Genomic DNA, 23903 nt, shown 5'->3' with positions numbered 1-23903 from the left:
TAACACTTACCTCACACACACGGCTAATCCTAATGCCTAACCCTAAATTAAGACTGAAAAGCACATTTCTGTTTTCATACATTTTTACAATATAGCCAATTTTGACTTTGCAGCTGGCCTATCTAAGGGGCAATCGCTCAGTTCTGCCTCCATGACAAGACTCATAACAATAAATGTCAACCTGCGCAAAAAATAGGAAATAGGTTGCCATTTGGGACTTCACTCTGAATGAATCACCCAAGGTCAAGAGGGGCCTGAATAACTCAATGAGCGCAGACTGACTAAACAACGGCTCAAATTATCTTGAAGGAGCTCATTGATGGACTGAAGACTTTTTGTGTGGAAAGCCTGGGCTGAATCATGATGCATTGTGTGTTTGTAACAATGTCGTGACAACATTGGATGTCAGGGTCAGCTACAGTACTATTTGCCTTGGAGGACTGTTGATGGTCGTGACAACAGTAACCAAAAACAGACGGACAAACAGGAGACTGTGAATAGGTTACTTCATTACTAAGCATATTACGCCTATGAGTCAAGAATATTAGACAGTAAGAGAATGATTTAATGAATGTTGAGTCTACACAAACCAGAAGGCCTCCCAAAGGGAACACTAAACAGGGTTCAACCAGACAGACACACAAACTCAGCAAAAAATAAATGTCCTCTCACTGTCAACTGTGTTTATTTTCAGCAAACTTAACATGTGTAAATATTTGTATGAACATAAGATTCAACAACAGACATAAACTGAACAAGTTCCACAGACATGTGACTAATAGAAATGGAATAATGTGTCCCTGATCAAAGGGGGGGTCAAAATCAACAGCAACAGTCAGTATCTGGTGTGGCCACCAGCTGCATTAAGTACTGCAGTGCATCTCCTCCTCATGGACTGCACCAGATCTGCCAGTTCTTGATGTGATATGTTACCCCACTCTTCCACCAAGGCACCTGCAAGTTCCCGGACATTTCTGGGGGGGGGAATGGCCCTATCCCTCACCCTCCAATCCAACAGGTCCCAGACGTGCTCAATGGGATTGAGATCCGGGTTCTTTGCTGGCCATGGCAGAACACTGACATTCCTGTCTTGCAGGAAATCACGCACAAAACGAGCAGTATGGCTGGTGGCATTGTCATTCTGGAGGGTCATGTCAGGATGAGCCTGCAGGAAGGGTACCACATGAGGGAGGAGGTTGTCTTCCCTGTAACGCACAGCGTTGAGATGGCCTGCAATGACAACAAGCTCATTCCGATGATGCTGAGACACACCACCCCAGACCATGACGGACCCTCCACCTCCAAATCGATCCTGCTCCGGAGTACAAGTCTCGGTGCAACGCTCAATCTTTCGACGATAAACGCAAATCCAACCATCACCCCTGGTGAGACAAAACCGTGAATCGTCAGTGAAGAGGACTTATTGCCCGTCCTGTCTGGTCCAGCGACAGTGGCTTTGTGCCCATAGGCGACGTTGTTGCTAGTCATGTCTGGTGAGGACCTGCCTTACAACAGACCTACAAGCCCTCAGTCCAGCCTCTCTCAGCCTATTGTGGACAGTCTGAGCACTGATGGAGGGATTGTGCGTTCCTGGTGTAACTCAGGCAGTTGTTGCCATCCTGTACCTGTCCCGCAGGTGTGATGTTCGGATGTACCGAACCTGTGCAGGTGTTGTCACACATGGTCTGCCACTGCGAGGCCGATCACCTGTCCGTCCTGTCTCCCCGTAGCGCTGTCTTAGGTGTCTCACAGTACGGACATTGCAATTTATTGACCTTGCCACATCTGCAGTCCTCATACCTCCTTGCAGCATGCCTAAGGCACATTCACGCAGATGAGCAGGGACCCTGGGCATCTTTCTTTTGGTGTTTTTCAGAGTCAGTTGAAAGGCCTCTTTAGTGTCCTAAGTTTTCATAACTGTGACCTTAATTGCCTACCATCTGTAAGCTGTTAGTGTCTTAACGACCGTTCCACAGGTGCATGTTCATTAATTGTTTATGGTTCATTGAACAAGCATGAGACACAGTGTTAAAACCCTTTACAATGAAGATCTGTGAAGTTATTTGGATTTTTACTAATTATCTTTGAAAGACAGTGTCCTGAAAAAGGGACGTTTCTTTTTTTGCAGAGTTTATAAACATAGCAATAGGCCCAGGTACTAATGTACCATGACGACTATGGTTATTCTGAAGGATGCTGCTTAATTACCAGAGTATGGTTGAATATTAGGCTAGATTATAATTGGAACTAAAGCCAGGGGTGTTTTAAAATATTCATCTGACAATCTTTCCCAGAAGCCTCTACTAAGGGCCAACAGAAAGCAAAGAAAGAACTTAAGAATTACTGCCAACTCACCTCCTCCAGCGTATCCCTCCGCCACTGCTCCATGATACGGGGGTGCCACCACTGCTCCACCCTGCGTCTGGTGTCCGCTTTATAGTTCCTGTCCCAGACACCTGTCTCACTGAACAGGGTCCGAGCCCCGTGTCTGGGGCAGGGGGAGAGGAGGCGGGGCAGGGGGGCACCATCAGCCCTGGACCTGGGTCGCCCCAAACCCAACCTGAACAGGCCACTGCCACAAAGGCAGAGAGACACTCTGTACGCTGCCATCTGCATGGCTCTGTTACCTAGGTAACAGGACACAGTTCTATTAGTCAGTGCTCTGCTCACAAGAAAAGACAGCAGAGCACACAGTAGCTGCAGCCAAAGCCTCAGTCAGCTCATACCCATTCTTAAGGAAAATAGGCTGCTAGGAACAGGATGAAAATCACAGTCTGGAGTTTGATTCTGGTTAACAATAGTTGTAGAGTAATACCTGTTCATTAACACAGTAATAGATGTTCAATAACACCTGAAGGCATCAGATCACATAAGCCAAAAACTTTGCTGAAAAAAGGCACACACACACACAGTCGCCAAGGTAACCTGATAAGATATTACAGGTCAAATCCCTTTTCAATCAATCCATTTTTGACAGCACTCATTTTGATTTGAACGATATCTTCCATACATATTTGCCCATTGTAGAAGTGCTCAGAAAGTGACTTTTTGCACCTGTATGTATGTCATTTTGCATACCCCACCAAACCATGAGAAATACATGACTACGTCACTGTAAAAGATACACGAGGTTGATCAAATTTTAAAGCTTACAAACAGGGTTGTCAAACTATTTTATAATGTCTGGGATTTTATATATATATATATATATATATACACACACATATACAGTGGGGCAAAAAAGTATTTAGTCAGCCACCAATTGTGCAAGTTCTCCCACTTAAAAAGATGAGGCCTGTAATTTTCATCATAGGTACACTTCAACTATGACAGACAAAATGAGAAAAAAAATCCAGAAAATCACATTGAAAATCACATTAAAAATCACAGGATTTTAAATTAATTTATTTGAAAATGATCGTGGAAAATAAGTATTTTGTCACCTACAAACAAGCAAGATTTCTGTCTCTCACAGACCTGTAACTCCTTCTTTAAGAGGCTCCTCTGTCCTCCACTCGTTACCTGTATTAATGGCACCTGTTTGAACTTGTTATCAGTATAAAAGACACCTGTCCACAACCTCAAAATGTCACACTCCAAACTCCACTATGGCCAAGACCAAAGAGCTGTCAAAGGACACCAGAAACAAAATTGTAGACCTGCACCAGGCTGGGAAGACTGAATAAAACTTTTTGGTAAAAACTCAACTCGTCGTGTTTGGAGGACAAAGAATGCGGAGTTGCATCCAAAGAACACCATACCTACTGTGAAGCATGGGGGTGGAAACATCATGCTTTGGGGCTGTTTTTCTGCAAAGGGACCAGGACGACTGATCAGTGTAAAGGAAAGAATGAATGGGGCCATGTATCATGAGATTTTGAGTGAAAACCTCCTTCCATCAGCAAGGGCATTGAAGATGAAACGTGGCTGGGTCTTTCAGCATGACAATGATCCCAAACACACCGCCCGGGCAACGAAGGAGTGGCTTCGTAAGAAGCATTTCAAGGTCCTGGAGTGGCCTAGCCAGTCTCCAGATCTCAACTCCATAGAAAATCTTTGGAGGGAGTTGAAAGTCCATGTTGCCCAGCAACAGCCCCAAAACATCACTGCTCTAGAGGAGATCTGCATGGAGGAATGGGCCAAAATACCAGCAACAGTGTGTGAAAACCTTGTGAAGACTTACAGAAAACGTTTGACCTCTGTCATTGCCAACAAAGGGTATATAACAAAGTATTGAGATAAACTTTTGTTATTGACCAAATACTTATTTTCCACCATAATTTGCAAATAAATTAATTAAAATTCCTACAATGTGATTTTCTGGATTTTTTTTCTCTCATTTTGTCTGTCATAGTTGAAGTGTACCTATGATGGAAACAGTCCTCTCATCTTTTTAAGTGGGAGAATTTGCACAATTGGTGGCTGACTAAATACTTTTTTGCCCCACTGTAAGTCAAGGCCATCTAGTAATTTAAGTGGGTCAGGCGTGTCAACCTACAACTGCCTCTAGTAGTAGGGTATTTTCCTGGTCACTAAATCATCATTGCAAGACTGCCATAGAAGACATACAGTATGATAGACTATATCCCTGAGCTGGTGGGCTGTGCCTATGAAGGGACCCCCTGGGAACTTCTCTAAAGAGCCTATAGCCTAGTGGTAGTTAGCTCGTCCATATCTATACAGAAGGTGACACATGGATACACTCAATTAATCTGCAAGCCTACTGATATGGATAACTTGAATGAGTTGGTTTCACATAAGGTATCTATCTATCTTTGAGAATTCAACAAAATGTTTAGTACCTCCATATATATCAAACAAATCACACACAAAATCACTACATGCACAAACAGTATATGTCGGTATCTTCCATGCACGACCAAATCAATAACATGGAAAAATGTGAAATTATGATTGTCTGTAGAATGTAGAGCAAGTGTCACTCGCTCACCAGCCAGCAGCATTCATTCTCCTCAAACACCCACTCAAACCATAGATAGAGACATCTGCTCTGCTGTAGCCGAGCTACTCTATAGTCTCTATGGGAGATCAGTGCAATGCCACAAACACACTATCCTCCAGCTAGAGCAGAGAGGGATATAGAGGGAGAAAGAGACATAAACAAGGTTGTGTCTGTGCATATGAGAGTGTGTAGGAGAGAGAGATAGAGGATGAGATGTTTCTATGGTTACATTGACCCTTGTGAATGCCATATCTTTACCATGGAGAGCCTTGCATAAACCTTGAGAGATTCAGGCGATGCAAATCACGTTGTTCCAAGTTCACATAGGGTAAATACATTAGCATTTGTGTAAAACAATAATGTTATGTGATTGTTAGTTGTTCACGAAATTAATCACGAATACAGTTAATAAAAAACATAGCTAGCTAGCTAAATTAGATCGCGACTCGAGCCATCCATTATTGACATGACACTGACAGCCGCATTAGCTAGCTAGTGACATTCGTAAGCTAGATGCATTGTTGAACGTCTGTGAAAAAATAGCTTTGATCACAGGGTTTGAAGTTACTCACTGTGTTCAATTTCCAAATCCTTGCATTAAGCGATATGACTTTTATCATGATCCATTATCTATATCAGATTAAAAATGTTATTGTGCACGTAAAATCGTGCTCCTGCTGTCATAGCTCACACCTCCATGTGCGCCGCCATGTTTGTTTTTAAAAGCTTTATTGGCAGCTTCCTCTTAGAACATTGTAACAGGGTGGGTTCCAAAGTACTTTACTGATAAACACTAATGTTTTTTTGTTTGTTAATTGCTTCGAATGTTAAATTAAGAGGTTAAATATACATTTGATATATCATTATGTGCTTTTTTTTGTACATGTAGGGGTTAATGGGTTCTTCAACACTCCCCATAGGATATCCCTTTGAAGAACCCTTTTTGGTTCCAGGTAGTACTCTTTTAGTGTTAGGTGGAACTGTTTTGGGTTCCATGTGAAAACCCTTTCCACAGAGAGTTCTACATGGAACCCAAAAGGGTTCTACCTATGGGGACAGCTGAAGAACCTTTTTGGAACCCTTTTTTCTGTGTAGAATGTTACATGTCATCTGTGTGGCACACTTTTGCGGGACCCTAGACTTTATTTTATACCCAACAGTCATCCAAAACGGGTCTGGTCTGTTCCACAACTCAACTGTATGGGCAACCTGGTGAGTTAGGGGATCTCTCTTACAGTGTGTGGCTATCTTTCTCTGCAGCTGTGCTCATATATTGATTTTGTGTGTGACTGTGTGTGTGTGTGTGTGTGTGTGTGTGTGTGTGTGTGTGTGTGTGTGTGTGTGTGTGTGTGTGTGTGTGTGTGTGTGTGTGTGTGTGTGTGTGTGTGTGTGTGTGTGTCTGTGTGTGTGTGTGTGTGTGTGTGTGTGTGTGTGTGTGTGTGTGTGTGTGTGTGTGTGTGCATGCGTGTGTGCGTTGTGCGTGTGTGTGTGTGTCTGTGTGTTTGTGCATGCCGGTGGACATGTGAGTTCATCTGAGTTCCTGTGTATGCCTACCTGACAAGACATCTTGTTATTATTCCCAAAATGAAAACAAATCAGTTCACTGAAAACAATCAAAACATGATGGATGAATGTATATGCAAATGTGGGCATTTTGGATACTAAGAAATAGAAAAGCCTATTTGAAGCTTTGGATGAAGTTAGATGGGATAGGAGTGAGACTATTTTCTCAAGGTCAGCACGTCCTAGTTTCACAGTCAGCTCTACTTCTCGTTTGTTCATTGTTGTCGATGTGCTGTGAATATCCTTCAAACAACAAAACTTTTATCTGTTTCACTGTCATAACAGACACCATACCCACTGATAAAAATTCAGTATAGGCATTCTCAGTGTCGCCTTGATGCAATTTTTCCCATAGTTGTGATCTCAAAGGGAAAAGCTTGCAGTTGCATTCTCAAATGACAGGGTTTCTGCCCACATTGTCAACCTGTTTTATCACATGATGATATCCTCAGGAACCAACTGAAATAAACACATAGTCACTTTGACAATAACAGTCAGCAATGACCAAGATATACTGTGTAGTCAACCCCAACTTCTGTCTTCTAATTTAGTCTGTATTGCATTCAGTGAGTCTGTATTACATTCAGTGTGTCTGTATTACATTCAGTGAGTCTGTATTACATTCAGTGAGTCTGTATTACATTCTGCAAGTCTGTATTACATTCAGTGAGTCTATTACATTCAGTGAGTCTGTGTTACATTCCGTGAGTCTGTATTACATTCAGTGAGTCTGTATTACATTCTGCAAGTCTGTATTACATTTAGTGAATCTGTATTATGTTCTGTGAGTCTGTATTACATTCAGTATGTCAGTATTACAAAGGTTATGGAGTATTTTGTGTCAATAAAGGGACATTGTTGACTTTAGGCTACACATAAGTTATCAAATTAAATAACTTGGATCTAACAGCTAAATATTGAGCTATACATGTTAAAAGTTCAAACTTTACACTACAGAGTTTGCTTAATTTTATTAATTGCAGTGGCTGGCAGGCACGAGACGGTTCTGCTGGTTACCTTAGCAACCCTTTTATCTCCACACCAGATTATTTTCCGTTAAAGGATTTAGATTTGTAGAACTGGGAGTTAGGCGAACCAACAAACACACACACACTCATGCACACATACACACACACACACATAAAGTCTCTCCTCAAACTTGTTACAGAGTGAAAGATACAAAATCACTAACTACACCGAAACTGAAAGGCCTTCTGTTATGTCTTGCAGTAGCACGTGCCTCTTTGATGTCGACTTCCATGGTAATATGATGACTGTACAGAGTACAGACTAGTGTTTCCATGCACTCCATCTCCATTACAGAAGAGATAGATCCAACGTGGAGGAGGCATTTCTCTATGAGAGATCCCCTGAGCATGCACCTTTGATCTGACTAACTAGCAGACAGAGGGAAGGAAGAAGTGAAAGATGGAGACGGGTGGGTGGTGGCGGTGTGGTGTGGTGTGGTGGACAGGATAGCGAGCGGCAGAGAAGCAGCACAGAACAGAAAGGCTCTGCACTATCCATAGTCTGACGTCAGTGTGCTAAACTAAACCTGGGGTGCCGTGGCCGCTCTCCTTTCACGTTGTACATCAGAGTCAAGAGGACCACGTCCCTGCCCAGGGCACAACTCACAGGATGTGGTTATGAGGAGAAAAAGGTGGAAGAGGAAAATGGGTTTTTGACACTATTTAGACAGTTTCCTCCTACTGCTCTTTTAAAGAATAAGCTTCCTTCAACTTGATCACTGTTGAATGAATGAACGAACAGGACACTGGGCACATAAGTACAGTACTTATGTATTTGATACATTCATGAAAGTCAAAATTCTCCTTCGATTCAAGGTGGATTGAGTACTGTTCTATCATCTGATCTTAAAAATAAAGAAACAAGGCCAGTCGGAGGATTGTCATGAAACTATAACAGGACTGCCTATGAGTTGTATAGATAGACAATGGATTGTATTTAGAATATTGAGAATAAGATGAGTTTGTCTGAGGGTCACTAATCCTAAAGTCAATCTCCATTGATGTGCTTTGATGTTGTGGTTCAATACAGACCCTTAGCTAAAGACACAAGGTGAAACAGCCTGGGAGTTCACTTCACAGTGTGAGGGAGTTCTCTGTGTGGGCAAGGGATTTATCTTCCTGGACTCTGAACTGTTAAAATAGAACGACTCAAAACACTATCATTGTGTAGTAAAATCATAAATAGTGCACTTGAACTGAGATCTGGTGTTTGGAGGGTGTTTGAATGTAAACGCAATGTAAGTGTTCTGATAGACTGAATGGATTTCAAAACAGAATGGAAGGACCCTGAAACACCAAAGTGGTTCTTCAATCTGAGTAATTGTGTTTTTAAGAGGGTGGTGTTGTATTTTTAGCAGGGTTGTGAAAACCCTTTTTGGTGTTTCGGTGCATGTAAAAGGCAGCATCAAAACACAAAAAAATAATGTTTTGTTAGACTGTTTCTCTCATTCAATCAAATGGTTTTACATTTCTAATTGGTTTCTAGCATAAATATTGATTGATGATTTTCAGTCAATATTTTGATTAACATTTTAAAGAAGACTATGATGTGAAAATTGTTCCTATATGGTAGACTTTGGGACTTGTAATAGGCCACAGTTGCCAGGTCCATTGTGAGATTATAAATAATGTTACAATCAAAATGATTTAAATTATAGCAGAGATAACACTCGTATCCATGTGAGAAGGTACAGTTGAAGTCGGAAGTTTACATCCACCTTAGCCAAATCAATTTAAACTCAGTTTTTAACAATTCCTGACATTTAATCCTAGTAAACATTCCCTGTCTTAGATAATTTAGGATCACCACTTTATTTCAAGATTGTGAAATGTCAGAATAATAGTAGAGAGAATTATTTATTTCATCTTTTATTTCTTTCATCACATTCCGAGTGGGTCAGAAGTTTACATACACTCAATTAGTATTTGGTAGCATTGCCTTTAAATTGTTTTCCTTAGGTCAAATGTTTCGGGTAGCTTTCCACAAGCTTCCCACAATAAGTTGGGTGAATTTCTGCCCATTCCTCCTGACAGAGCTGGTGTAACCGAGTCAGGTTTGTAGGCCTCCTTGCTCGCACAAGATTTTTCAGTTCTGCCCACAAATGTTCTATGAGATTAAGGTCATGGCTTTGTGATGGCCACTCCAATAGCTTGACTTTGTTGTCCTTAAGCCATTTTGCCACAACTATTGAAGTATGCTTGGAGTCATTGTTCATTTGGAAGACCCATCTGCGACCAAGCTTAACTTAACTTAACTGATGTCTTGAGATGTTGCTTCAATGTATCCACATAATTTTCCTGCCTCATGATGCCATCTATTTTGTGAAGTGCACCAGTCCCTCCTGCAGCAAAGCACCCCCACATCATGATGGTGTTCTTCAGCTTGCAAGCCTCCCCTTTTCCCCTCCAAACATAACAATGGTCATTATGGCCAAACAATTCTATTTTTGTTTCCTCAGGACAGAGAACATTTCTCCAAAAAGTATGATCTTTGTCCCCATGGGCAGTTGCAAACTGTAGTCTGGCTTTTTATGGCGGTTTTGGAGCAGTGGCTTTCTTCCAGCATCTTCACAAGGTCCTTTGCTGTGGTTCTGGGATTGATTTGCACTTTTCGCACCAAAATACGTTCATCTCTAGGAGACAGAAGGCGTCTCCTTCCTGAGCTGTATGACGGCTGCGTGGTCTCATGGTGTTAATACTTGCATACTATTGTTTATACAGATGAACATGGTACATTCAGGCATTTGGAAATTGCTCCCAAGGATGAACCAGACTTAGCTGGTCTACAATTGTTTTTCTGAGGTCTTAGCTGATTTATTTTGATTTTCCAATGATGTCAAGCAAAGAGGCACTGAGTTTGAAGGTAGGCCTTGAAATACATCCACAGGTACACCTCAAATGACTCAAATGATGTCAATTAGCCTATCAGAAGCTTCTAAAGCCATGACATCATTTTCTGGAATTTTCCAAGCTGTTTAAAGGCACAGTCAACTTAATGTATGTAAACTTCTGACCCACTGGAATTGTGATACAGTGAATTATGAGTGAAATAATCTGTCTGTAATTGTTAGAAAAATTACTTGTGTCATGCACAAAGTAGATGTCCTAACCGACATGCCAAAACTATAGTTTGTTAACAAGAAATGTGTGGAGTGGTTGAAAATGAGTTTTAATGACTCCAACCTAAGTGTATGTAAACCTCCGACTTCAACTGTAGATGTGATCACCACTTTAGTTCATTTTAACAGTGTGAGAGGTTATATGAGATCAAATTTGGAGGACTGTGGATTATTTTAATGGTCGCAATGAACCAGGAATGTCATTTTATTGTGATTTTTGGGAGGTTGGTTTTGGTTTGGAGGGGACACACAGGATAAGTGACTCAGTGGTTGAGCTAAGACTCTCTTTCACCCATCAACTTCCGTCATCATGAAGTGCTTTGAGAGACTAGTCAAGGACCATATCACCTCCACCCTACCTGACACCCTAGACCCACTCCAATTTGCTTACCGCCCAAATAGGTCCACAGACGATGCAATCTCAACCACACTGCACACTGCCCTAACCCATCTGGACAAGAGGAATACCTATGTGAGAATGCTGTTCATCGACTACAGCTCGGCATTCAACACCATAGTACCCTCCAAGCTCGTCATCAAGCTCAAGACCCTGGGTCTCGACCCCGCCCTGTGCAACTGGGTACTGGACTTCCTGACGGGCCGCCCCCAGGTGGTGAGGGTAGGCAACAACATCTCCTCCCCGCTGATCCTCAACACTGGGGCCCCACAAGGGTGTGTTCTGAGCCCTCTCCTGTACTGCCTGTTCACCCACGACTGCGTGGCCACGCACGCCTCCAACTCAATCATCAAGTTTGCGGACGACACAACAGTGGTAGGCAACTGCTCCGCCCTCAACCGTAAGGCTCTCCAGAGGGTAGTGAGGTCTGCACAACGCATCACCGGGGGCAAACTACCTGCCCTCCAGGACACCTACACCACCCGATGTTACAGGAAGGCCATAAAGATCATCAAGGACATCAACCACCCGAGCCACTGCCTGTTCACCCCGCTATCATCCAGAAGGCGAGGTCAGTACAGGTGCATCAAAGCTGGGACCGAGAGACTGAAAAACAGCTTCTATCTCAAGGCCATCAGACTGTTAAACAGCCACCACTAACATTGAGTGGCTGCTGCCAACACACTGACACTGACTCAACTCCAGCCACTTTAATAATGGGAATTGATGGGAAATTATGTAAATATATCACTAGCCACTTTAAACAATGCTACCTTATATAATATTACTTACCCTACATTATTCATCTCATATGCATACGTATATACTGTACTCTATATCATCGACTGTATCGTTATGTAATACATGTATCACTAGCCACTTTAACTATGCCACTTTGTTTACATACTCATCTCATATGTATATACTGTACTCGATTCCATCTACTGTATCTTGCCTATGCTGCTCTGTACCATCACTCATTCATATATCCTTATGTGCATATTCTTTATCCCCTTACACTGTGTATAAGACAGTAGTTTTGGAATTGTTAGTTAGATTACTTGTTGGTTATTACTGCATTGTCGGAACTAGAAGCACAAGCATTTCACTACACTCGCATTAACATCTGCTAACCATGTGTATGTGACAAATAAAATTTGATTTGATCATCTATTTTTCTCTCATCCTCTCCATTTTAGTTTCACAATTATTACAGGATTCCACTTCTTTAATTTGCAATTTAAGTAATAGATCTCAAACCAATATAGTAAAATAACACAGCCATCTATTCATCAACAATTACTCTGGGATGAGCTAATGACTGACAGATTTGATCCACTCCCTCTTTGCCTTTGAATGTCAGTTCAAACACTTTCTCTGATGCCTATTTTCAAACTAATGTAATCTCTTCTGCAAGCAGAAGTCTACCTCCACCCACACCCCTCCTCCCTCCCTCCCACCTCTCAGGCTCAACCATGACAAACAACCCATGTTAATCACACCCTCTCGCCATGTTTTGGAGGGTGGTTACAGTTCACACACACGCACACACACACACACACACACACACACACACACACACACACACACACACACACACACACACACACACACACACACACACACACACACACACACACACACACACACACACAGAGAACCAGAAGACAACCGATCACACAGCATCAGAGAGAGAACGTTCTTCTTCTGTGTGACTGGATAGAGGAGAGGATGCGGTGAGGTAGTGGGTGGAAGGTGATGTGGGGGACTGGTCGGTTCCAACCTAACAAAAGGGGACCTTTTGGGGGAAAGCCGTGTGATTCACGTCCACGTCGGCCGCGCTGAGAAGTGGCAGCATCGGCACAGGCAAGAAGCAATCTCACACCATCTTGGCTCCCAGAGTCCAATGAGGAAGGGCCTGATCAGCCTCTGCCTGGGACCATTGTTCAGAGGGTCTGATAAGTGTGATGTTATTTCCAGGGCCTATTTCACATCGACAGCCCCTCAGCAGGCGCCCAGCCGGCCGTGCACTGTGTCCTTCATTGATTTTCCCAGAGAAGACAAAGATAGATAAAGAGGAACACGGTGGTATGGTGAAGATGGACTGGTCTGAAAGGCAGGAGTAGAATTGTTAGTTAGAGACCATAGAAACGCCTGGACACCGACACCCAAACTCATTACCATGTCAACTGTAACATTTCCCTTGGTGTTCAAGCAACTGTGATAACTATGACCCTGGTGTTCTTATTTGAGAACGATTACTTCTCAGAAGCATTGCTATACAGTTTCTTACTTTTCATTAACAGTGGTATGAATTCTGACAAACCATCATAGTACTGTATTAAGAAACTGCATAACAATAAACGCAGATACAAAACTGAACAAAAAAGTAGTTTGGTACTAGTGCCTATACGTCACATGCCAGTACATGAGAAGTTTCTAATCAAATCCATAATTTACCCCAAACTATATTGTCCCATACTAACCTTTCCAGCCCACAACAACCACTGAATCTCCTGAGAGGGCCTTATTAAGAAACACTGAGACATTATAGTTTGTATCGTTCCTCTGATCTTGCCCAGTGCTATTATAGCAGGTCGACACGGGAGTTCAGATTCACATCGTCTTGTTTAAATCAGTGTCTTGATGTTGTGTGTCTCATAAACTGTATTGCTTTGCCTCATCAAGACTGATAGTTATGTTTCCTGTGAGAGAGATGAGCACTTCCATATATAGTACATAACAACACAACGCTTCCTTCCTTCCTCCGCCCGCCATCCCGCCCGGCTCCTAACAGGACTCCTCGGTAGTTAACGCTACTAATTAGTGCTCCTCTCTCCTATGGATCCATCTGCAGTTTCACAGACACAGGGGGAGGAGGAGGAGGGAAGATTGTGTGTACCCCGATCTCTGCAGATCGAAACATTTTGCTACTCACCACAATCACGGTACATGTTGGGGGCATTTGAGTCCGCCTGTCCAACTTCTCAATCTAAATAGTAATCCTTTTGATTTGATTGGTTTATTTGAATCCCCATTAGCTTTCACAGGGGCAGCAGTATTCTTCCTGGGGTCCACAAAAACAAAAAACCTGACAAGTAAGAAAACACTGATTGACAGTCACACAAGGACAGTCACACAAATGTAAAATACATCGATATACAAACAATACAACAAAAAATAATGTATTTGTTAGAGTGTCTGTGTGTTGGTTTGTCAGTCCCCTCATTTATATTGGTGTTGTCACTGTTGTTGTTTTTTAAGGAATGTACAAATGTAATCATATCAAACCTCTCATTCACTGTATGAGTACACAACCACACCAGCCAAATTGTCTCACGTCAGATAGCGTCCCTCCTCCACGATGCTCATCCCTCAATCGGTGCAGGTGGAATCAACGTGATATCTGATGTAAGACAATGCACCAGACATGCAAGTAGCTATAGAAACTAACATAAACCCTAACCTGAACACACATCCTACCCAGAGGCACTTTTCAAGTTTCTCCTAAAGATAGAATCAAATGGACATTAATAATATAACTCCTCTCCTCTAACTCTAAATCTCTCCACTTCTAAATTGTCCCTCATCTCAACCAATAAGTAAAGGTCAGCTGGTTACCATGGTGATGGGTCGGGGGACTTGCCTTGCCTTTGTTGGAATGAAAAGGAACAGTGGAAGTAAGAAGAATCAAGGGACTTAGTCACAAGGCTCAGATCCACAAAAGGAGTGAGAGCACGGAGGATGTGAAGACAAATGTGTCCAATAGCCAATATCTAATTAAACAGGTTGTCTATGTGAGCAGCCGAGAGTACAGAGAAATAGTGCCTGTTTGCTCCTGCACAGTGAGGGTGGATGGAGGAGAGACCAGGAGCCACGAACAGGTCTCTTTTTAGCAAGGTCCCCAGTAAAAAGAGATACATTCTGAGAAAATGAATCTTTTATACATTCTCCTTTGGCACAAGAGAGACTTTTATCTCTGTCCCATTAGCATTTTTGGCGCTGAAGCAATTTACATTTTTATAGCATAATTAATGAACAAGAAAGTAATTTACATTTTCGCTCCATTCGCCGGGCACATTGTCTGTCTGGAGCATATTTGATATTTGGAGGGGGATGTATTTGGGAATGTGTGGGCGAGTTTGTGTGTCATTGTCTCTGTATTTGTGTGTGTCGATCAGTGTCTCAAGCAATGGGTGTGTGTGTGTGTGTGTGTGTGTGTGTGTGTGTGTGTGTGTGTGTGTGTGTGTGTGTGTGTGTGTGTGTGTGTGTGTGTGTGTGTGTGTGTGTGTGTGTGTGTGTGTGTGTGTGTGTGTGTGTGTGTGCGCGCATTGGGGAGGAGTGTGTGTGGAAGTTTTCAAGGAAAAGATGGAACCAAATAGGCCTTAATAAACAACAGGGGAGGAATAGAGGAGGAAAGATGTTTTCAGGTGCAAATTGAGGCCAGAGGCGACCTGTCTTTTACTTCAGCTGGTGCTCACATCAAAAGGCTGGAGGCAGTCCTTCACAGCAAATTAAACCATTCAAGCAGCTCAAAGGGAAATATAATTCATACAAGTGGCATACATATTCCCGACAAACATAAAAAGAGAAACTGTGTCATTATTGTTTTGCTTTTTTCCCTCTCCAGGTTGATGACCCTTGTGACGGTTAACCCTGTAAAGCCTGGCTCTTATCTTTTGAAAAGGGTTCTCACGTTGATAGTGGTTTTCTGGCTTAAACATTAAAAGGAAAGTTAGAATAAGGAATATCCCATATAACATTAATGTATATCAGTGAAAGAGAGCGACCCGGCACTATGTATTTTACTGGTTTGTGACTCACTAACGTTGTCTCACTAAAATAGTTTCAAAAGGGTTCTTCGGCTGTCCCCATAGGAGAACCCTTTGGGTTCCAGGTAGAATCCATATAGGTTCCAAGTAGAACCATTTTGGGTTCCATGTAGAACCCTCTGTAGAAAGGGTTCTACATGGAACCCGAAAGGGTTCTACCTGAAACCAAAAAGGGTTCTTCAAAGGGTTCTCATATGGGGACAAACAAAGAACCCTTTAAGGTTCTAGATAGCACACATTTTTTTAAAGAGCATAGTGGTTCTGTAATGGACAGAAACAGAGGTAATTAATACACACACCGAATGAATACACCAGGGAACAAATGCATAGATACAGAATCTTACAGAATATAGCAGTAGTAAATGTGAAAGGACTGTATAGATTGCATATGCCATCTGCAGAGTAACACACAGCACAGTAAACTCAACAAACAATAGACAATAATAGTAACTAACTATGAAGAACAATATACAAACGTCACACAACTCACTTTGAACACCCACACCATCCCACCAGTCCAGAGATATGAGTGAGTCCAGTTGTTGATGGGCAGAGGCAGATGTTGCTCTCTGTCACTGCTTGAGGGAGACTGACAGTTTAGTGTAACCTGCAGAGTCAAGATGATGGGCAGATGTCCGGACCTCTAGTAACCTCCCTAGCAATCACACAGGTCACACAGATCAGAGGGAGTTTGAGGGGCAGGTTTTTGTTACCGACTAGAGTCTAGATTCTCAGGCTCCGGTCATGGGGGATGGGGAGTGGAGTGTGGAGCTTAGAGTTGTGAGGTGCTGATAACAGTCACCGGCAGGGAACTCGTAACAATCATCTTTAGTTTATTTGACCCTGAAATGAATGTGATTTATGCATACCTGTGGTCTAAATGATTAAGTGTTTTGTGGGGTAAATTATATCTGTTTTGAAACTGTCACCTGCAACAAGACAAGCAGTCAGGATGTGTTTTTTTCTCTTCAGCCAGGCTTCAAGCCAGACGTGATATAGACGTCCAGGGGAAATTTTCCATTGAACTCTGTGACACTGCTATGTGTGTGAGCGTAATCTAATCAGGTCTGTACAAAACCTGAAGGCACAGAACAGAACAATAGCCTACATGGTGACAGAGGGGAGATTTCGGACATTGTCACATGCCAAAATAGAACAGGCGTGCTAGTAAAATATGTAAACCTTGATTAAAGAGCAACAAAAAAAAATCCCTGCCAACACTGCAGCCAGCTGTGTCCCAGTAACGTGGCTGTAATTCTAATCAGGTTTTCCCACTCACAAAATGTGTTCCTAACACATTGAGGTTCATTGTATTTTCCAACATCAAATACAGTCAAAAAGCAATCCTATATGTCACAAAACAGCTGAGTCACTCTCACAAGGTGTCCTACCTACACTTATAGAGAGAGACAGATGTTTACTGTTGTGCCTGGCTACCCTTTAGTGCACCACAGCTACATGTCCCAGTAGAATTTGCCAGTAAAGTTCCTCTATATCGGCTGTCTGTCACAAACTGTATATAGCCTCGTTATTGTTATGTCATTTTGTTGTGTTACTTTTAGATACAAAAAAAAACAGTTGTTTATTTAGTAAATATTTCTTGAACTGCAGGTGGTTAAGAGCTTGTACGTAAGCATTTCACAGTAAGGTCTACCTACGCCTGTTGTATTCGGCGCATGTGGCAAATACAATTTGATTTGTGGTGATCCCAACACTTGGCATTACTGAGTCTGCTGGTGGTAACACATCTAAACATGCACTCTAAGAAGTCTGACAGGGGCTGAAATAGAATTAATTAAGACTAAATACAGTATCATAAAGAGAGAGAATCTAACTTGATTACTTCCCCTTAAGGCAATTCATTTCCGGCACCTGCTTTGATTTGATATGCCTTGCTCCTGGCATCCCAGGGGGGATTTCATTGCCATCTTATGCTTGTGTAATTACCATCAACTGGTGTGCACACAGACTCACCCTGAAGAGGCATTTGAAGATAATCAATAGATTGAATGGTTCCGTTGAATGAGCACCAATTATGGGACTCTACCTTCTCATAGAATGGAAGAGGTGGCGACAGGCCAGGAATCACTGATGATGTGGTTGGGATTTATTACAAACAATGGAGAGGTCTATTTTTGTTTATTTGCAGATTTATTCCCTATTATTTACTATAATATAGGTTTATTGTTTGAAATATGGCTGAACAGTCTAGCATGGGAGCCTTCCCCTTCAGGCCTTCTTCTTAGTAAAGCTTCTTGGAGTAGGGCGAAGACAAGTTGGCCCTTGATGCTGATCCTGGGTCAGTTTAGCATTTTCCTCACGAAAGGGGTTGGGCGAGGGGAAGCTGATCCTAGGTCTGTACCAATGGGGAACGTCACCCTGGAGCGGAATTCTCCCAGTCCATTGTCTGTGGAATTCATGAGTTGCTGTCCGCTTCAATGGTGCTGAATCTCGAATCCGCTTTAGCACCGTTGAACATTTTACTCTTTTGACAAAGTCCAAATTTGAGTCAAAAGGAGACATATTTTCCTGCATCACAATTCATATTACAGGCCTACGGCATAGGGACTCAGTTGGCCAAAAAGAAAGCAATAAGGGTGATATGTTTTGGCACAATCATACATTACACAATAACTTATCCATCCCAGGGTTGCAGACATGCTGCAGGGAGGAAGAAGGGGAATGCCTTGTATCTTCCTCCCACCCTGTCCCTGAAGCCGCGCCCATATTAAGTGAAGAGAGGCTCGAAGGTTGCAATGCATGTTCCCAGATAGGGCAACTCCTCCTTTCCTTCTTCACACACCTGAGAGAGAGTACCAGGGTCCTCGCAGCACACCACAGCCTATCTCTTGCATGCAAAGTAACGCCCAGTAGCAGTTTGGCAAGAAGTCAGTTACTTTGGGAACCAAATCTAGGGCGGGGAGCGCGCACGGCGCGTGTGACGGGCAGCTGACGTTTCCAACTGTCCTCTCCCGCAACGGAAGATGCACACTGTGGATGTTTGTATAAGCGCTGGAGACGACCGTTTTCTGCATTTTATTAACGACGGCCACGCATCGTCAGTTGCCTTGCATCCCCACGGAACATCATGCGAGTAGGAGCGACGCACCCAATGCCATGCTGAGCAACTCCCCGACTTTTCTGCTGGCTCTGACCACCGTAGCCGGACTACTCCAGCGGTGCCACGGCTGGAGCGACGAGGACCTCCTGTTACCCCCCATCAACTCCACCAACAGATTCTTGGCCAACTTGGAGGTAGACGTGCACTACTCGAAGAGATCCGAGGAGGAGAGCGAAGCCTCCTCGTCAGACACTTCGTTACAGCCGTTGCCACATTGCAACGTCAGCGTGCAGAGACTTTTCCCCACCTCGCTGGTGGCTAGTTGGGACAACAACTTCGGTTTCCAGTGCGATGTGTTTATATATACCGCCAATAACAATGGAAGGGCTTTTTTCTCTGCTGCTATCAACAGAGCCATCTCACCTGTTCTCATCGAACACCTCGGAGTCACCGGCGGCCAGCAGGAGTTTAGACTGTGTGTTGGATGTGGCATGTCACGATACCGGCGATTCGGCAAGTCAAAGGCTCAGCAGACGGGGGATCCCATCAATTTCTGCTGTGTTGACTTCAGCCTTGACGAACTAAATGGGGACAAAAGTTGGAGATTGAATCGTAAACCCATCGAGTCAACTCTTGTGGCTTGTTTCATGACTCTAGTGATAATAGTGTGGAGTGTTGCTGCCCTCATATGGCCGGTGCCTATTATTGCAGGATTTCTGCCCAACGGAATGGAACAGAGACGGCCGAGATAAAGAATGATCAAATTCTGGAGATAAGCCCCCAAGCCAATAGGCTAAAAATACTGTAGAATACATATTTCAACGTTTTTTTTCACATTCTACCCGTATAAATATATGTCCGTTTCCAATTTTACCGTTTAGAATGAAAGAGTATTTTTGGTTTTGGTCTATTTCCTATTGATAGGCCTTCACTATAAGAAGACCAATAGTTTTAAAGATAGGTTGTGGTATTGTAAATCTAGCCTCTGTATTACATGGTCTATATAATAGGTGCCTATGTAGAGTGTGTTAACAACATTTCACTGTAAACAGTGTTCGTATGGTTTTAAATCTTTGTAGGATTATTGCCTATGGCCCTGGCATTGGTGTAGTGGTGCCTGAAGAAGTGGGTATACTCTAATTTTGCCAAAAATGTCCCAAACGGTCCGCCCAGCAAAGGAAAGGTGCCCTGTGTGAAAAATTCTATGAGAAACAGTGACATACATTCTGTATTACCTAAAATTATATATTCCATATGGGTCTTTCACAGTCAGACCAACCCAAGCTGTACTGTGCAAGTAGGCTAATTGTAGACAGATCTATTTATTTATGTTCAGATTTTCACTCTCAAAGTCACAATTTGTTTTATAGAAAAACAACTAAATTGGATGTTCTACGTCCATAAAAATGCTTTCAAAGTCCATAACAATGTCCATAACAATACCACATCAGGAGACCACTTTTGAGCTCTGGGAAATATCTAAGATAAACTATTTTTGTGTAGTTGCCCTTTAATAATTCCAGTGTGATGGCACCTAGCACTGTTGTTTGTTAGTGGTGTTTCTGTAGGACGTGAGATGGAATTTGCAAAACAAATGGCCACTGGATTAATGCAAATAATCATCATATCATTCTGCCATGTGGGCATAGGCTACTTTGTAGCTAGTTAACATTTCCCAGTTTTTGGGGAAACCTTTCCATCTACCAGAAGACGGCTTATTGTTAGCATCACTATATTTTTCCTGTTTACTTAATTGTTTGAAACCTAGATGTTTTACTCCGTATTATGAGGCATGCCTTAGCATTTCTTCAATGGAGCCTATAGCCAAAATCCCACCATAGAAAGGAGGAGGCAATTATTTGATAAAAACTTCCTCATATGCATTATCCTGTTCTTTCAACTTTATTTCATTGTCTAGCAGCCAAGTACATTATCCTATTCATATTAGCAACTGATGAAGGTTGTTGTATCTTTAGATCTCCCATAGTATCTACATTTCTTATGGATATTTCCATCTCCATCCATGAAACCTCTCACATGTGCTGTGCACATTTTAGAATGGTATTTTCCTGCTAATTTCATTTTGGAACATTCCCATGTAGGCCTACCGCCATGTGCCCATTGCAGCATCTAAAATGTGAAGAAATAATAGTTTATCAACATGTAATTTAAGCATGAAGAAATACACGCAATGCCCACTGAAACCCTGCGCATACCCTCCGCTACACACACCACTGAAACCCTGCGCATACCCTCCGCTACACACACCACTGAAACCCTGCGCATACCCTCCGCTACACACACCACTGAAACCCTGCGCATACCCTCCGCTATACACACCACTGAAACCCTGCGCATACCCTCCGCTACACACACCACTGAAACCCTGCGCATACCCTCCGCTACACACACCCTCCGCTACACACACCACTGAAACCCTGCGCATACCCTCCGCTACACACACCACTGAAACCCTGCGCATACCCTCCGCTACACACACCACTGAAACCCTGCGCATACCCTCCGCTATACACACCACTGAAACCCTGCGCATACCCTCCGCTACACACACCACTGAAACCCTGCGCATACCCTCCGCTACACACACCACTGAAACCCTGCGCATACCCTCCGCTACACACACCACTGAAACCCTGCGCATACCCTCCGCTACACACACCACTGAAACCCTGCGCATACCCTCCGCTACACACACCACTGAAACCCTGCGCATACCCTCCGCTACACACACCACTGAAACCCTGCGCATACCCTCCGCTACACACACCACTGAAACCCTGCGCATACCCTCCGCTACACACACCACTGAAGCCTGCTATTTGTTGTGTTTATGTAGAGAGAAATTATAGTTTTCTCATGAACTTGAATGAAAAAGTGTGCTGTAATACGTGGTGGGTAGATCTTGTCAAGAATAAATGCATAAATGTCATAGGCCTACCTGAATTTATTTTGGATGTTGTATCAAATATTTTGACGTATAGGCAACCCCTCTCTGATATTGTTTAATATTATTTATAATGTTAGATTTATCTATATAACACAATTAAATCTAAGCTGATAACATATTTGTATTTATTTGTATGAGATAACATGAGTGAATAAATAAATAAAATGCATTTGTTTTACATAATACGGAGGTGAGGAGACCTATTTATTTTGAACTAGCGGCTTCGTGACGGATTACACGAATAGACCGGGTCGGTGAAATGTGCTATGGTCTGTAACTGAAAGAGAAACGACAATGCTCCATTCTCTGTTTGAGAGAGCTTCAGGGAATAGCAGCTGGGAATTTGCATTCATCTTTCAAATGTGAGTAGGCGATGAGAATATTTAGGTAAGCAAGTTGATGCGCTTATGTGTTTCTGAGTAACACAATGGCATCTACAGCTATTGTTTCAATTCAACCCAGGGTTAAAAAAAAAAAAAATAGACCATACATACATACCTGAATCCTAAGGTTTCAAGCTTTGTTTGAGTTCAAATTTAATCTTCAAATGGACAATTTAAATGTTATGTTGGACTCACGTCTCCACCTCAACCAAAAAGCATGGTTAAAGAGTAGGACTAAATCAATTACACGTTATTTAAAGTGAATTTAAACGTTGATTAGATTAGATTAAGTCTTATTATTTAACTTAGATTTTTGTTTGAGATGGAGATATGAATCCAACATATAAATCATAAATGTTTCTGCAAACTGGACATAGAATTGTGTTCGGTTGTCAACGCAACCAAATATCACCATTTGAAGGACATGTATCTTCTGCTTGGATAGTTCCATATGTGCCACTGAATAAGTCTGCCTTTGATTCCAGTTTGTCTACAAATGTATAATTTATATGTTGGATTCAAATCGCCATCTCAACCAAGAATGAAAGTTAAAGAATAGGACTAAATCAAACGTTAAATGCACTTTAAATACAGTTTTATTGGATGTAATCCTATTTAACTTTGATTATTGGTTGAGATGGAGATGTGAATCCAACATATAAAATATTAATTTGTTGACAAACTGGAATTAACGCCAGACTAAGTCAGCGGCACAAAATATACATCTCCTTCAAATAGTAATATTTGGTTGCGTTGACAAAACACAATTGAATATCACTTTTGCGATACAGTAAATAGCCTATTAACTTGTCGATAAGTTTTTATTTAATTTATTTATTTTACCTTTATTTAACCAGGTAGGCAAGTTGAGAACAAGTTCTCATTTACAATTGCGACCTGGCCAAGATAAAGCAAAGCAGTTCGACAGATACAACGACACAGAGTTACACATGGAGTAAAACAAACATACAGTCAATAATACAGTATAAACAAGTCTATATACAATGTGAGCAAATGAGGTGAGAAGGGAGGTAAAGGCAAAAAAGGCCATGGTGGCAAAGTAAATACAATATAGCAAGTAAAACACTGGAATGGTAGTTTTGCAATGGAAGAATGTGCAAAGTAGAAATAAAAATAATGGGGTGCAAAGGAGCAAAATAAATAAATAAATAAAAATTAAATACAGTTGGGAAAGAGTTGGGAAAGAGGTAGTTGTTTGGGCTAAATTATAGGTGGGCTATGTACAGGTGCAGTAATCTGTGAGCTGCTCTAAATTAACAAATTGTATGTTGGATTCACGTCTCCAACTAAACCAAAAATAAACGTTAAAGAATAGGATTAAGCCAGTGGCTCAGAGGAAACTATCAAAGCATTCCATATCCTTTAAATGTTGATTTTTTTGGTTGTGTTGTCAACCAAACACAATTCAATATTACTTTTGTAATAGAGTAAATAGCCCAAAACTAAGTATATCTTACAAACTAATGTAAGAGTATTTATTCAACCTTAAAATGAGTAACACATCCATGGTCACAACGTGAAGTTAGCCTACTGTAGCTATAAATGACTTCTTATGTCATCATAGAAAG

General features: G+C 42.1%; 2 protein-coding genes across 2 annotated transcripts in view; one reads left to right on the top strand and one right to left on the bottom strand.

The window, feature by feature from the left end:
- lars2 (leucyl-tRNA synthetase 2, mitochondrial) overlaps positions 1 to 5681 on the bottom strand; it is a 56361-nt gene extending 50680 nt beyond the window's left edge. The window contains exons 1-2 of the mRNA XM_042304822.1: positions 5536 to 5681; positions 2356 to 2627 (exon numbers count right to left, since the gene is read on the bottom strand). Of these exons, the coding sequence (XP_042160756.1) occupies positions 2356 to 2616 (261 nt within the window). The 5' untranslated portion in view covers positions 2617 to 2627; positions 5536 to 5681. The remainder of the gene's footprint in view (positions 1 to 2355; positions 2628 to 5535) is intronic.
- Positions 5682 to 18663: 12982 nt separating this feature from the next.
- LOC112247758 (transmembrane protein 158-like) lies at positions 18664 to 21913 on the top strand. The gene has a single exon (XM_024416579.2). The coding sequence runs from the start codon at positions 19020 to 19022 to the stop codon at positions 19713 to 19715; it is 696 nt and encodes a 231-aa protein (XP_024272347.2). The 5' UTR covers positions 18664 to 19019; the 3' UTR covers positions 19716 to 21913.
- The last annotated feature ends 1990 nt before the right edge of the window (positions 21914 to 23903 follow it).

This window comes from Oncorhynchus tshawytscha, linkage group LG23 (genome assembly GCF_018296145.1).
Source record: "Oncorhynchus tshawytscha isolate Ot180627B linkage group LG23, Otsh_v2.0, whole genome shotgun sequence".
NCBI lineage: Eukaryota > Metazoa > Chordata > Actinopteri > Salmoniformes > Salmonidae > Oncorhynchus > Oncorhynchus tshawytscha.
This window is presented reverse-complemented; position numbering and strand designations above follow the sequence as displayed.

Coding starts and splice junctions, on each gene's coding strand:
- LOC112247758 (XM_024416579.2), top strand. CDS start 19,020: ATGCTGAGCAACTCCCCGACTTTTCTGCTGGCTCTGACCACCGTAGCC.